The following is a 15,329-nucleotide window of genomic DNA, read 5'->3' as shown; positions in this document are numbered from 1 at the left end:
AGTAGAAACCAAACTGAGTCTCGACACGGCGGTGCAGGTGTCTGCTGACGTGGGAACAATCAGTTTCACCTGCTTTTTATTTTCTCTGTATTGTGAGCTCAAACCGCAGCAAGTCGACAGATCTCGGTGAATTCCCGCTGGAGTCTGTGTCGTGGAAGGCATCTCACCGCCGTCTTGTTCAGATCAGAAACGCTTTAACAGCAGCACAATTCAGCTGTCATCTGAACACAGAGCTGCTCTCTGATCCGTCAGTTAACCTGAGTGAACCTGACGCTTCATCAGACACTGACAGGGTGACGGTGTGAGGATCAGCTGTTCAAACAGTCTTCATATTAACTCTGAGAGCCCTGCAGAGACTCGACAGAAACCCAAGCACAATCCAGGGTCTCTCACCTTTAGTAAGGCTGTGGGGAAAAAATTTCACGTAAAGATTGTAAGTTGTAAATTTGTTTATGTGTTGAGAAGATTAGTATTTGTTGTACTCCTGCTCCTTTTCCTCATATTTGCTGCTTTTGGCTTTTCTTTCTTTTTATTCTTTCTCTATTGACCGTTTTTTAGTGTCAGCATCTTTGGATTTAATTCTCCCACCATTTAGAACTGGCTTCATGTCTCTGCAGTCCAACTGCACCGGAGAAGTAACCTGAGTTGGTCTCAGGACCAGGTGTGTTTTGATGAAGTGGCCTGTAGGCGGTGCTGTTATCCAAGTCTTTCATGCACTTACTCGAGAACAGAGGGACATCGTTTTGTGTGCTTTTATTTCATATTTAGCATCTTTCCCAAGAGCCCATCATCCATCATGACCCCCCAGAGGGCCCTGACCTCCAAGTTAAGAATCATGGGAGAAACATATTTATAAAAATATAATATGAGATTTAATGACAAAAATAAAGTCCTTAACTTATTTCTAGCTTCTTACCTGGTGTTCACACACCTAACATTAAAGTTACAGTCACAAATTTACAGCAGAAGTGTAACTGAATAAATAATCATCCAGTAATATACATATAAATATAACACAGAATTGAGGCATTTTGCCTAATTAGTACCTTTTACTTTTGATACTCTCAGTTCATAATAATACCTCTGTGCCTTTACTGAAGTAGGCTTTTGAATGCAGGACTTTTATAATGTAGTGTCACTGTGATGCTGCTACTTTTTCTTAATTAGAATATCAGCACCTCTTCTACCACCGCTGCATCCTAACTCACTATTCATTCATGGTGTCGGATTGAACACGTCCAAACGGATGTAAGACCAAGAGTTACTCAGCAGATGGCAGCATTATATCTGCAGCAAGTGGGTTCCCTTCTCACTCTCTCTCATAATGATCATTAACATTATTTGTATATTTTTTATTCTGTAAAAAACAACAACATCAAATTAGATTTAATTAATTAAAAACACATTCATTTTCATTTTAACAGAAAATTGAAACTAATTTAAACAAATTGTAACTGGTGAACAACATACACAGGTACACAGACTCATGATTTCCTGTAACTGCAGAGGGGAGGAGTCATTAAAACTGCAGGTGTTCATTAGGTTCAGATGCCATTTTAACTGGACAAAGCAGGAGGTGAGAAACTGAAGGCTGAGGCAGGTGAGTGTTTAAACATTATTATTGTTTTACTGTCAAAGTCTCAGAGTCAGTTTGTCCCTGTGGACTGTGGAAGGAAGAAGAGTCATACATAGTAAGTCTGTCCGTCCGTCCCATTCTCATGGACATGATATCTCAGTAACGCCTTGACAGAACTTCCTCAAATTTGTCACAAACATTCACTTGGACTCAAAGATTATGTGATTAGATTTTGGTGGTCAAAGGTTGCGGTGACCTCACTGGCGACCCTGGATAAACATGGATGTAATTTGAAACTAGTCTGAGTGGCGGAGGCATACAACTGCGAAGCAGTAATTCTAGTTTTTATTTGGTATTTTTGGGTGTGACAGACTGGTTTGTCCTGATTCTTGTGTGTCTTATCTCTCAGTCAGTGTTACTGGTTTCCCTCTCAGACTGACTGAAGTTCTGAAGATGAGTGTTTGTGTGGAGGAAGAGGAGGACAAACCAGAGTCTCCAGGATCCATCTGTCCGTCTATGAAGAGTGACCGGTCCAAACATGAGCCTCCAGCCTTCAGTACTGAACCTGGACCCTCAGACTCACAGTAAGAGACCTGCTACAGACCTGTGAATCTCCAAACTGTCTCTGTAACAGTGTTCAGTGTGTTGAGCTGCTGCAGTCGACGTCACTGGAACAGAAAATAACTTCTTCCTGGTTCTTCTGTCTCATCAGTGTGTTGATACTGGCTGCTTGTTTCTTGTGAAATGATCTGATCAAAGATCATATTTTTGCTGCAGCTGATGAACATGACTGATTTACAGATGCCAGTAATTAAAGGGGAGGTTTTACAGATTCACATCTTCAGTAGGAACCAATGAGCTCAGAGCTGAGAGCCACAGACAGAGGAGGGAAGAGATGAGAGACGGACGAACACACTGTTGGTTTGTTGTCAAGAACAAAAATGAATGCTCCTATAATGACACACCAGACTGTCTTTACCATCACTGATGTGTCTGCAGATGTAACTGCCACACTGTGTGTTTGTCCACTGTGTTTGTCAGTGAAGTTGTGTCATGGACAGAAGAAGCAGCAGCAGGATGTGGTGTTTGCTGTAGTCACAATAATCAGAAACACACAGAGGATACAGATGCTGAGCAGTGGCAGTGTCTGATCCTCTCCTCTCACCTTTGTATCACTCTGCCTCTTTAGAGCTGATGTGAGACAGGTCATCAACAGCTGGAGACCGGACACATTTAATGACTGACTGACACAACAGTGTTTATGGATGCTGGTGTGTTGCTTCCATCCTTCAGTGCAGTGTGTGGTGCTGGATGGTGATGTCAGCGTAGACTTCCCACAATGCCTCTGTCATCAGAGAATTGATCAGTGATCGATGTGAAATGAATAAAAACATGTTTGTGTTTGCAGAGGTCGGAACCACAGACTGAGAGCAGAGTCTCCAGGATCCATCTGTCCGTCTATGAAGAGTTATCGGTCCAAAGAGTTTAACCCTCCAGGCTTCAGTACTGAACCTGGACCCTCAGACTCACAGTAAGAGACTGTTTCTACTGTAAACTGAGCTGAAGATGATTCAGTTATTAGACATATGTGAAGGAAACCGGGAGAAACCAGGAGCCACATCCATAAAACTCTGTGTAGGTTCACAACCAAACATCAGAGACAGAAACATGCACACACACTCTTTTCATCAGATCTATAAAGCAGAGCGTTTCTTTCTCTTTCCTTTCTTTCTTTCTTCTTATAATAATATTATTTACAGAGACCCAACAGTTCGTCCTCATGTTACTGTTTCATCAACCTCAGTCAGTGTGAGAGTTGGTGCACCAACACGAGCCTGATCGCCACCTCCACAGTTCCCATAGATGGATTCAGACACGCCCACAATCAGCTGATTTCATATCAACAGCTGTGTGTGCTCCACCAGTCTGTAGACCTGTCAGTGAACAGAAGGACAGAGAAGAAACACAGTGTCTCCATGTTGGAGGTGACACTTTAATGATTTACACGTCTGAGCCTTGAAGCTGAAGTCACAGTAAAGATTAAAGCAGCAGATACAGAGACACTTTTATTTTGAAAAGGACCAGGTCTTCATTCAGCTCTCCACTCGTCTTCCTCTACTTTCTCTCTCTCTCCTCCTCTGGTTTCTGCCCTCAGGCCGGCTCATGTTACTGAAGCCCCGCCCTCTTGAGGTTGCCGACAAATCAGAACACAGATGTCGACCTGTGACTGTGAAATGTTAGTGATAAAGAAATGTCTTCACAGAGGGAGGAAGAGGAGAGGTGTCTCTGTGGAGGAGCAGCTGTCCAGCTGTGCTCTGTGTCAGGACGTCCTGAAGGATCCAGTCTCTACCAGCTGTGGACACTGGTTCTGCAGAAAGTGCTTCACCTCATACTGGGACCAGTCTGGTTCTTCAGGAGACTCCTCCTGTCCCCAGTGTGGACAAAGACCCAGAACAAGACCTGGACTGCAGACAGCCAGTCAGACCAGCACTGAACAAAGTGAGACTGAACATCTGTATGATGATGTCATCATTCTTCATTTGTTACATCACACAGCATCGACATTTAAGATGATTATAAATACCACAACATTAAAATCTTTTCTTTGTTGTCTTTAGTTTTTCTGTAGCTGATGAAAATTATCATCAGATTCTCAGATTCTCTTTCTTCAGTCTGACGTTGTCTCTTCTCTTTCAGCAGATAGTGGTCTGCAGGAGGTTTTAGATCAACATAAGATCAGTCTGAGGAGCAGATGTGAACGTGTGACTGAAGGAACTGATGGAACAGGAAGTGGAACCCTCCTCAACAGGATCTACACTGAGCTCCACATCACAGAGGGACAGAGTGAAGAGGTTAATACCCAACATGAGGTGAGGCAGCTGGAGACAACTTCCAAAAAGAAGATCCTCCATGACGCTCCAATCAGGTGCCACGACATCTTTAAAGTCTTACCTGTCCAACAGAGACCCATCAGAGTGGTTCTGACCAACGGCGTCGCTGGCGTTGGAAAAACCTTCTCGGTGCAGAAGTTCTCTCTGGACTGGGCAGAGGGCTTGGAGAACCAAGATGTCAGTCTGCTGGTTCTGCTTTCGTTCAGGGAGCTGAACCTGATCAGAGATCAGCAGTACAGTCTTCTCAGGCTGCTCCATGTTTTCCATCCAACATTACAGAAGGTCACAGCAGAGCAGCTCGCTGTCTGTAAAGTTCTGTTCATCTTTGACGGCCTGGATGAAAGCAGACTGTCACTGGATTTCAACAACAGGAAGTCTGTGTCTGATGTCACACAGGAGTCATCAGTCAACGTGCTGCTGACAAACCTCATCAGGGGGAATCTGCTTCCCTCGGCTCTCGTCTGGATAACTTCCAAACCTGCGGCGGCCAATCAGATCCCTCCTACATGTGTGGACAGGGTAACAGAAGTACGAGGCTTCACTGACGCCCAGAAGGAGGAGTACTTCAGGAGGAGATCCAGTGATGAAGAGCTGTCCAGCAGAATCATCTCACACATCAAGACGTCCAGGAGCCTCCACATCATGTGTCAAGTCCCAGTCTTCTGCTGGATCACTGCTACAGTTCTGGAGCACATGTTGACCACAGACCAGAGAGGAGAGCTGCCCCAGACCCTGACTGACCTGTTCTCACACTTCCTGCTGGTTCAGACACAGAGGAAGAAGAACAAGTACCATGAGGGACGTGAGACGAGTCCACAGGAGCTGACGGAGGCTGACGGGGAAGTTCTTCTGAAGCTGGGGAGGCTGGCGTTTGAACATCTGGAGAAAGGAAACATCATGTTCTACCAAGAAGACCTGGAGCAGTGTGGTCTTGATGTCACAGAGGCCTCGGTGTACTCAGGACTTTGTACTGAGATCTTCAGAAGAGAGAGTGTGATCTTCCAGAAAACAGTCTACTGCTTTGTTCATCTGAGCGTTCAGGAGTTTCTGGCTGCAGTCTACATGTTCCACTGTTACACCAACAGGAAGACAGAGGTCCTGGAGAACTTCCTGTGGAAACATGTTGATTTAACCCTGGATGTCTTCCTAAGGGCAGCCATGGAGAAATCCTTCAAAAGTAGAAATGGTCACCTGGACCTGTTTGTCCGCTTCCTTCATGGCCTCTCTCTGGAGTCCAACCAGAGACTCTTAGGAGGTCTGCTGGGTCAGAGAGAGAACAGTCCAGAAACCATCCAGAGAGCCATCAACAACCTGAAGAAGAAGAACAAAGATGATATCTCTCCTGACAGAACCATCAACATCTTCCACTGTCTGATGGAGATGAAGGATCACTCAGTTCATCAGGAGATCCAAGAGTTCCTGAAGTCAGAGAACAGATCAAAGAAGAAACTCTCTGTGATCCACTGCTCAGCTCTGGGCTACATGCTGCAGATGTCAGAGGAGGTTCTGGAGGAGTTGGACCTGTGGAAGTACAACACATCATTGGAGGGACGACGGAGACTGATCCCAGCTGTGAGGAACTGCAGAAAGGCTCGGTGAGTCCAGACATGATCATTATAATTATTGATCAGTGGATTAGATTAGTGGTTGAATCAAGTTCAGATAAACACAGTTTTCATTTCTTCTCATGAAGTTGTGTTTTTTTCTGGAGGTGTTGTAAAAGCTGTGAGCTCCAACATGTAGATTCTTCAGTTGGTTGTGATTGTTGCTGTTAAATGAATTAAAACAGTTATTTTGTTTATTTGTATTAATTATTAGATGCTTCATTTATTTGTTCTGTGTTGTTTTGACTTTTGGTTTTATTCAAACCCGATGAAACAAATTAAAGCAGGACTCCACTGATCTTACACCTCAGTGTGTTTCCAGGTGTTTCCAGGTGTTGGTTAGTACGACTGCACATGAACCTTTAGTGTCTCCAGAGAGAGCTGTATGCAGTCTGATAAATGTCCTCAGGTGAGCTCACCTGAGTCAGTGTGGGCGGAGTCAGAAGAGTTAGAAAGAAGTGAAGCACAGACACAGTAAAGTTCTGATGAGCAGGTTCTAGCAGGTGTTTAGTGAAGTTTGTCTAAGACCTGAATCATTTTCCAGAGATGACTGAAGTCATGATGAGCATGGAGGATGTTCGGGGGAGCCTCCCCCCCTTTAAATCACATGACACAAAAACAGTCTGCTCTAATTAAAGCTGCTACTTTCCACTGTTTAATTCTCCACAGTGAGTGTGAGTTTCTCTGAACAGCAGCAGCTGTGGTGACAACAAACACTGATGGGATAATGGTTCATGATCAAACATAATGTAACAGCTGCACAGGTAGAGAGAAGTCATCACCAGTGAAGTGACTCAGTCCTGTCATTTACCAACATCATCTATTTAAAGTTCACACACATTAACATGAGCCTCCATAAACTACTGGTCACACCAGACCAAGAGTGGAGATTTAAACCTGAGTGTATTGAACTGATCAAGAGTGTGATCTATTGATTATTGAACAGTCTTTTCAGTGTCATGGTGGAGCTTTAAAGTCTTTCCATATATTGTGTTAAATGAGACAGAAAGTCACAGGTGTTTTCTCTCTTGTTGCTGTAGAGGAGTCGTATCAGGAAATGTTGAGCTTCAGACAGGAACACAGGTCTGAGTATATCAGAGCAGAATGGAGGATTCATTCTTCTTATACACACCAAAGGTCAACGTCATGTTTCCTGATGACAGTCTGTGAAAACCAGGCAGCAAACACAGATTAGATTGAATTGTTCACTGAGCTGAACTCAGAAGAAATGTTCTGGAGTCAGTTTAAAAACAGTGGACAGTAAAAATGTTCTTCTCAACAACATGTCTTCATTCTGACTCTGGATCAAATCACATGATGAAGAATAAACGTGACGTCATTTTCCCTCCTTCATCTGCAAAACAAAGATTCACATTAAAACTCTGCAGGTCTGAGAGAGTGATTAGGATTATTGTTTCATGTCAAACACAGTGAGAGAAGATGAGCTGAACCCCAGATGTGAAGAGCAGATGTTCATCACATCATCATGTTGTGTCATCATATGCATCCACTGTATTTTTATTACAAATTCAATCTGATTTTATTCTAACAGATTTCATATTTTCTCTCATCACAGACTTGTTGACTGTCGACTCTCAGAGACTCACTGTGAAGTCGTGGCCTCAGCTCTGAAGTCCAACCCCTCCCATCTGAGAGAACTGGACCTGAACTACAACGACCTGGAGGATTCAGGAGTGAAGCTTCTGTCTGCTGGACTGGAGAGTCCAAACTGTAGACTGGAGACTCTGAGGTCAGTTCACTGACTGGAGCTGTTGTAGTTTTATATTCAGTTCAAATGTTTGAAGGTTCAGTTTTTCATTGGTTGAGGATTTAAACAGTAAACTGGAGAAGACAAAGGACTTTGTGTTAGTACTACAAGAAGAAAGTGAAACCAGTTGTAATGTTTGTGAAATAGATCAGTAGAGAAGTTGCATCATTTTTTAAAATTGTTTTAATTTTAAAATAAGACACTTGATGACTTGATGACACTTGATTCAGACTGCAACACTAACCAAATTAAAGCAGGGCAAGTAGCAGAGGAGGGAAATGTAGAAAAGAGGAAACTTTGCTTGAGGGAAGTGTTGGACATGGAGGCAGGTAGGATGTGAATTCATGTTCTTCCATCTCCCCAAAATCAGTCAACATGTTTCTTATGTTCAGGTGTGGCTTAATTTCAAAATGTTGTATCGGGTTAAAACAAACCTGTCTCAAGGGCTGTACACCTGGAGACGTCACCAGGTGTCTCCCAGCAGCCACTAAGAGTAAGAGCTCAGAGGCAAAAAGGAAACAAGATTGACATCAACTGTATTTTTATTATGAATTAAATCTGATTTTATTCTAACAGATTTCATATTTTCTCTGATCACAGACTTGGTGGTTGTCGACTCTCAGAGTCTCACTGTGAAGTCGTGGCCTCAGCTCTGAAGTCCAACCCCTCACACCTGAGAGAACTGGACCTGAGTCACAACAAGAACCTGCAAGATTCAGGAGTGAAGGAGCTGTGTGGTTTTCTGGAGAGTCCAGACTGTCGACTGGAGACTCTGAGGTCAGACTCCATGTTTTATTTCTGTGCTGAGATGAATGTGATGTGAAAGTTATGTTGAGTTATGATGATCCACAATAACAGAAGGACAAAGTCCCTCTACTCATTTTAGACAAAGATCATTGATTAGGACATATCTGATCCATTATCAATCATTTAATCTACTTCTTTTATTCTTTATTCAGATTGTGGAACTGCAGTTTGTCAGAGATCAGCTGTTCTTCTCTGGCCTCAGCTCTGAAGTCCAACCCCTCCCACCTGAGAGAACTGGACCTGAACTTCAACGACCTGCAGGATTCAGGAGTGAAGGGTCTGTGTGGTTTTCTGGAGAGTCCAGACTGTCGACTGGAGACTCTGAGGTCAGTTCACTGACTGTTACTGTTGTAGATCTTATATCTTTATCCCACAACTGAAGCTGATTTATCTTCACACAGAACTTGAATCATTCACTTTGATTCAATGAATGAACGACATTTTAAATGTTTGTTGTCTCATGTTTCCAGTTGTTCTTCTCTTCTGTGTGTGTGTGTGTGTGTGTGTGTGTGTGTGTGTGTGTGTGTGTGTGTGTGTGTGTGTGTGTGTGTGTAAGATATTGATTCTGTATTGACAGACTGTTCTGAGGTCAGCAGCAACTGATGAATCTGTGTTGACATGAAGAGGTGTATGAATGTTGTGCTGACATGTGGATGATGTGTGTAGAAGGCTGACATGATGATGATCCACAATAACAGAAGGACAAAGTCCCTCTACTCATTTTAGACAAAGATCATTGATTAGGACATATCTGATCCATTATCAATCATTTTATCTACTTCTTTTATTCTTTATTCAGATTGAAGAGCTGCAGTTTGTCAGAGATCAGCTGTTCTTCTTTGGTCTCAGCTCTGAAGTCCAACCCCTCCCACCTGAGACACCTTTACCTGAGTCACAACAACAACCTGCAGGATTCAGGAGTGAAGGAGCTGTGTGGTTTTCTGGAGAGTCCAGACTGTCGACTGGAGACTCTGAGGTCAGACTCCATGTTTTATTTCTGTGCTGAGATGAATGTGATGTGAAAGTTGTGTTGACTCTAACCTGCAGATATGAGGCTGATATTACACTGATCCACACTGAGGATCTTCATGGTGAAGTCTGTTTTCTTCTTCTCTGGTTTTAGTCCAGCGACTGTTTCTCTTCAGATTTCACCTCATGATTTTTTAAAACAACAGAAACTATTAATGAGAGCTGTTTTCACTCTTTGTATTTGACTGTTTGAACCTGCTTCCTGTTGGTTCAGGTGTTTGACTTTCATTTTCTAAACTTCTACTTTCTAAACTTTCTTCAGCTCTGAACAGATGATGAAACACTGAACGCTTCCAAGCAGCAACTTTGTCTCTGAAACTCACTTTTTATTCTTTATTCAGATTGTGGAGCTGCAGTTTGTCAGAGATCAGCTGTTCTTCTCTGGCCTCAGCTCTGAAGTCCAACCCCTCCCACCTGAGAGAACTGGACCTGAGCAACAACAAGCTGCAGGATTCAGGAGTGAAGGAGCTGTGTGGTTTTCTGGAGAGTCCAGACTGTCGACTGGAGACTCTGAGGTCAGACTCCATGTTTTATTTCTGTGCTGAGATGAATGTGATGTGAAAGTTGTGTTGACTCTAACCTGCAGACATGAGGCTGATATTATACTGATCCACACTGAGGATCTTCATGGTGAAGTCAGTTTTCTTCTTCTCTGGTTTTAGTCCAGTGACTGTTTCTCTTCAGATTTCACCTCATGACTTTTTAAAACAACAACAGAAACACATTTAATCTGTCAGACAATAACTAATCTATAATCAATAGCTGGTGGCTCCACCTCTTTTCTAAGGCTCTGTGATGTTTGTAGTGAAATATTCAAACCCAACACGTCATAATAACAAGTTGTGTATCTGTTGGTTTCAGCACTTTGAAGAAGTTTGAGCAGTTTAATATTTGAAGTCAGTCAGCAGGTTTTTATGTCTCTGTGTTTCCATCAGCTGCTTCATTCAACATGTTTATATACATTTGTTCTCATGTCTCCAGAGTTCAGCCTCACATGTTTGTTGTCTTTGGAAACTTGAGGATCTTTAGTAGAATCTAATAAATGTGGCTGCACAACCTGAGTTTGTACAGATGGAGCCACAGGTGGAGCCGGCAGAGTTTAAGAGGTGGAGTCACTACGTCTTTATTGAAGCAGCAGCATGTTGTCATTAATATTAATGAGCTGTTTTCACTCTTTGTATTTGACTGTTTGAACCTGCTTCCTGTTGGTTCAGGTGTTTGACTTTCATTTTCTAAACTTATACTTTCTAAAGCTTCTTCAGCTCTGAACAGATGATGAAACACTGAACGCTTCCAAGCAGCAAAATTGTCTCTGAAACTCACTTTTTATTCTTTATTCAGATTGATCGACTGCAGTTTGTCAGAGATCAGCTGTTCTTCTCTGGCCTCAGCTCTGAAGTCCAACCCCTCCCATCTGAGAGAACTGGACCTGAGCTACGACAACCTGCAGGATTCAGGAGTGAAGGAGCTGTTTGATCTTGTGAAGAGTCCAGACTATCGACTGGAGACTCTGAGGTCAGTAGGGGGGTGGAGTCAGTCCATGCTGCTCTCTGCAGTGTTGTAGTAAACTCAGTATCAGAGCAAAGATCCAGTGTTTCCTGTAAACCTCCATCCTTCTCAGTGAAGCTGTGAGAGGAGAACGGTGACAGGCTTCAGGATTGGACAGAAAGACAGAGAGAGAACAGTCGGCCAATCAGAGCAGCCAGAAGCTTGTTGTGATCATGTGTCTGAGTTGATGTGAAGACGTCTGTTGTCGTTGTGTTGATGTGGACAGGAAGTAAAGCTGATAACAGCTGACAGCCTCACAGATGAACAGAGACAGTTTGATCTGTCACTGCTCTGAGATCAGTCTGATGAAGACTCACAGTCACTGGCTCTAATCTCAGACTGATCTCAGAGCAGTAATGTTCCTGTGTGAAGGTCCAGGAGGAGATGATGGAGACTGGTTCTGACTGATGCTCTTCATCAGCCCACCTGAAGAGAACACACTGAAGCCAGTCTTCATCACCGATCACCACGGCAACTGTGATCAGACAGGTGTTTCTGCTGGAACCGCTTCCTGTCAACATCTGGACCTTACAAAATAAGAGCATTCTGCGTCATCAACTCTGATTACAACACGTTATAACAACAATAATAATAATAATAATAATAATAATAATAATAATAATGATTAACTATTTAAACTATTGTCTTCAGCAGAAAAAATAAAACGTTCCTTATAAAAAGTCTTAAAATCATCAGGTTTAAAAAGATGGAAACAGTTTGGTGAATAAAACAACTTGTGCAGGACGATCTCTGTGTCTTTACAAGTTGAAATATACATCGTACAGTTTTTAATATTTCTAAGATGATCAAACGACACCAGCTTCCTGCTGCTCAGATCCTACAGGAAGTTTCCTTACAACAGGCGTCACATGTTCCACTAGAGAACCAGCAGGGGGCAGAGTTTGTTTTGTGTGTGCTGGGATCCAGTGATGAGGATCTGATCCAACTTTCCCTCCAGTGACACAGCTGATGTCAGTGGAGGGAAAAATAACTCATGAGTGTTTCTGAGCAGTTTTACCAGTCAGGAGTTCACACTGTGTGAGCCGTGGCCTGTGATTGGATGATCTCTGTCCAGACAAGTAGGACCTTTAACATCTGTCCAGAGGTTTGGTTTGAATATTTTCAGGTCTGTGAGCTTCCAGCTCAGTGTTCACTCCAACACGTTAACATGAGAGCTGAGAGGAAGCAGGCTACGCTACACAGCTGCTGCACATCTGGTCTGAACAGGACTGAAGTCCCTGCTGCATCACTGACTGACAGCTGCTGAAGTCTCTGAGATTCATCATCTCTGCTCTTCTTCTTCTCTACAGCTGGAGGTGATCTGTCTACAGAGTGAAGAGGAGAGGAGAGCTTCATCCAGCAGTGACTGACAGAGGAATCAGAAGAAGTGGAGATGACTCTCAGTGCTGAAACACACACTTCCTGTTTGTGTTGCTCTCAACAGTCTGAGCTTCACAAAGAGGGACTTTCAGTGTAAAATGACTTTAACTCTGAAGATGAGTTTGACTCAGACGGTTGAAGCCTCGTGTTCTTCAGCTGAACTTTAGGAGATATTATTGTAGGAGGAACATGTTGTTGTTATCCTCCATCTCTTCATCAACGTTGTGACCAACAGCTCTGTCAGTGTGTAAATAGACATGTGACGTGTTTTCAGACAGGCTGTCCATTATAATGTAGAGTCAACAAGTATCATTGCTTTAATTCATCTTTAATTAACTCACATTTTAATTGTCTCACTAATCCTTGATTTTTTTTGACATACTTTATTGTGTTCCATTTTTATATGTCATATTATGGCACAAATATTTTACGGCACATTTTTATGGCATGTTATGCAATGACATTTTTTCTGATATCCCAGTGTTTGACACATTTTTAGTACAACCTATATAAGATTTTCTGACTCATTACACTGACGTTTTTAATGGACATTTTGGAACATGCTAATAATTATACACTGTTATTTCATATTATGGCACATTTTGATGAATTTGTATACTTTGACATATCTTTGAATCCATCAGTCAGACTTCATTACTTTTCATAACATAACACAGTGCTTCACACAACAGCAGAGGAAACGCCAAAGGCAGCATAAAAACTAAAGGATTCAGAATTGCAAATTAAAAATTCAGATCAACAAAATAAGACTAATAGGAAAGTGTGTGCTGTTCTTCTCTGCGGTGTGTTCAGGAAGCAGCATCAGGGTTATGGAAACCAACAGACTAAAAAGGCTGGTGAGGAACGCCAACTCTGTAATTTAGCAGTCTGGATGAGCTCCAGCAGAGTGTAAGACGGAGTGATTGAGGCGCTCCTCTGTGCCAACAGCCATGGAGCTGTACAGCAGCACCAATGCCCCACCATCCACCCAGACATTTGACAATTTGAATTATGTGTTTGTCAATACATCTACTTTGGACACTTGAATACCTAACACTTGAGACACCTGAACACTTTAAATACCTGTTGTGGTCATTTGGTTAATGCTTCTTTACACAATGTATGATTTTTTTCAGAAGCTTTAAATATGTCCTTGACCAATACATGTGCAGGTGTTTCCTCATTTGTTGTTTTGTCCAGTTGTTTGCCGATTTTGTTTGTTGTATGTTGTTTTGTTTGGTATTGTATATTTCTATCTGCGCTATTTTCCTGCTACTGTGAACACCCAAATTTCTTGCCAAGTGATTAATAAAAACTTTATTTTATCTAACTGTACTGTGTTTGATTTTTATGTCTTAAACTATGACGTTATTATGAATTTTCATGCCTTACTATACTATGACTTTTTCATGACTTTACATACCTTTCGAGACTATGAAGTTTTGATGCCTTACTATACAATTACTTTTTTATGACATTTTTATGCCTTACTATGCTAACTTTTTTATGCCACATTATACTATGACTTTTTCATGACTTTGTATGCCTTACTATATTATGACTTTTTATGCCATTTTATTGCCTTACTATACTGACTTTTCTAAGACTTTCCATGCCTCACTAAACTATGACTTTTTATGCCTTACTATACCACAACTTTTTTTAAGACTTTTCATGACTAACTATACTATGACTTTTTCTTGACTTATTATGGCTTACTTTACTGTGACTTTTTATGCTTTACTATGACATTTTTATGCCTTGCTATACTATGACTTTTACAGCCTTAATATACTATCTTTTTCATGACTTTTTATGCCTTACTATTCTATGACTTTTATGACTCTTTATGCCTTACTATACTGTGACTTTTTCATGACTTTTTATGCCTTACTATACTATGATTTTTCTATGACTTTTTATTCCTTACTATACTATGACTTTTTCGTGACTTTTTATGCCTTACTATACTATGACTTTTTTAAGACTTTTTATGCCTTACTGTACTATGACTTTTTCATGACTTTTTATGCCTTACTATACTATGACTTTTTTAAGACTTTTTATGCCTTACTGTACTATGACTTTTTCATGACTTTTTATGCCTTACTATACTATGACTTTTTCTTGATTTATTATGGATTACTATGCTGTGACTTTTTATGCCTTACTTTACTATGACATTTTATGACTTTTTTATGCCTTACTACACTATGACTTTTTCATGACTTTTTATACCTTACTACACTATGACCTTTTTATACCTTACTATACTATGATGTTTCTATGACTTTTTATTCCTTACTATACTATGACTTTTTCAAGACTTCTTATGCCTTACTCTACTATGACGTTTTTATGCCTTACTATCCTATGACTTTTTTATGTCTTACTATAATATGACTTTTTTATGCCTTTTTATGCCTTACTATAATATGACTTTTTTATAGCTAACTATACTATGACTTTTTCATGGCTTTTTATGCCTTACTATAATATGACTTTTTTATAGCTAACTATACTATGACGTTTTTAAGACTTTTTATGCCCTACTATACTATGACTTTTTTATACTATGACTTTTTTATGCCTTACTATACTATGACGTTTTTTTCTTGTTTTATTGCCATACTATACTATGACTTTTTCTTGTTTTTTTGCCATACTTTACTACGACGTTTTATTTTATTTTTTTTGGCCATACTATACTATGACGTTTTATTTTT

General features: G+C 41.2%; 2 protein-coding genes across 6 annotated transcripts in view; one reads left to right on the top strand and one right to left on the bottom strand.

Annotated features, from left to right (window-relative positions):
- LOC130180308 (NACHT, LRR and PYD domains-containing protein 14-like) overlaps positions 1-15,329 on the bottom strand; it is a 99,990-nt gene that overhangs the window by 56,504 nt on the left and 28,157 nt on the right. The window lies entirely within an intron of this gene.
- LOC130180311 (NACHT, LRR and PYD domains-containing protein 12-like) lies at positions 1,991-13,933 on the top strand. 5 transcript variants are annotated; one of them, XM_056393801.1, is made up of 11 exons: positions 1,991-2,160; positions 2,985-3,107; positions 3,840-4,075; positions 4,277-6,062; positions 7,648-7,821; positions 8,440-8,616; positions 8,799-8,972; positions 9,446-9,622; positions 10,017-10,190; positions 11,017-11,190; positions 12,534-13,933. In XM_056393801.1, the coding sequence occupies exons 1-11, from the start codon at positions 2,030-2,032 to the stop codon at positions 12,541-12,543; spliced, it is 3,336 nt and encodes a 1,111-aa protein (XP_056249776.1). In that variant the 5' UTR covers positions 1,991-2,029; the 3' UTR covers positions 12,544-13,933. The 5 variants fall into 5 exon arrangements, with proteins under 5 accessions (XP_056249776.1, XP_056249775.1, XP_056249778.1 ...); XM_056393800.1 differs by having other exon boundaries at positions 4,274-6,062; XM_056393803.1 differs by lacking the exon at positions 8,440-8,616 and having other exon boundaries at positions 4,274-6,062.

This window comes from Seriola aureovittata, chromosome 13, assembly GCF_021018895.1.
Source record: "Seriola aureovittata isolate HTS-2021-v1 ecotype China chromosome 13, ASM2101889v1, whole genome shotgun sequence".
Classification (NCBI taxonomy): domain Eukaryota; kingdom Metazoa; phylum Chordata; class Actinopteri; order Carangiformes; family Carangidae; genus Seriola; species Seriola aureovittata.
The sequence above is the reverse complement of the archived record's forward strand: the minus strand, read 5'-3'. Positions and strand labels throughout refer to the sequence as shown.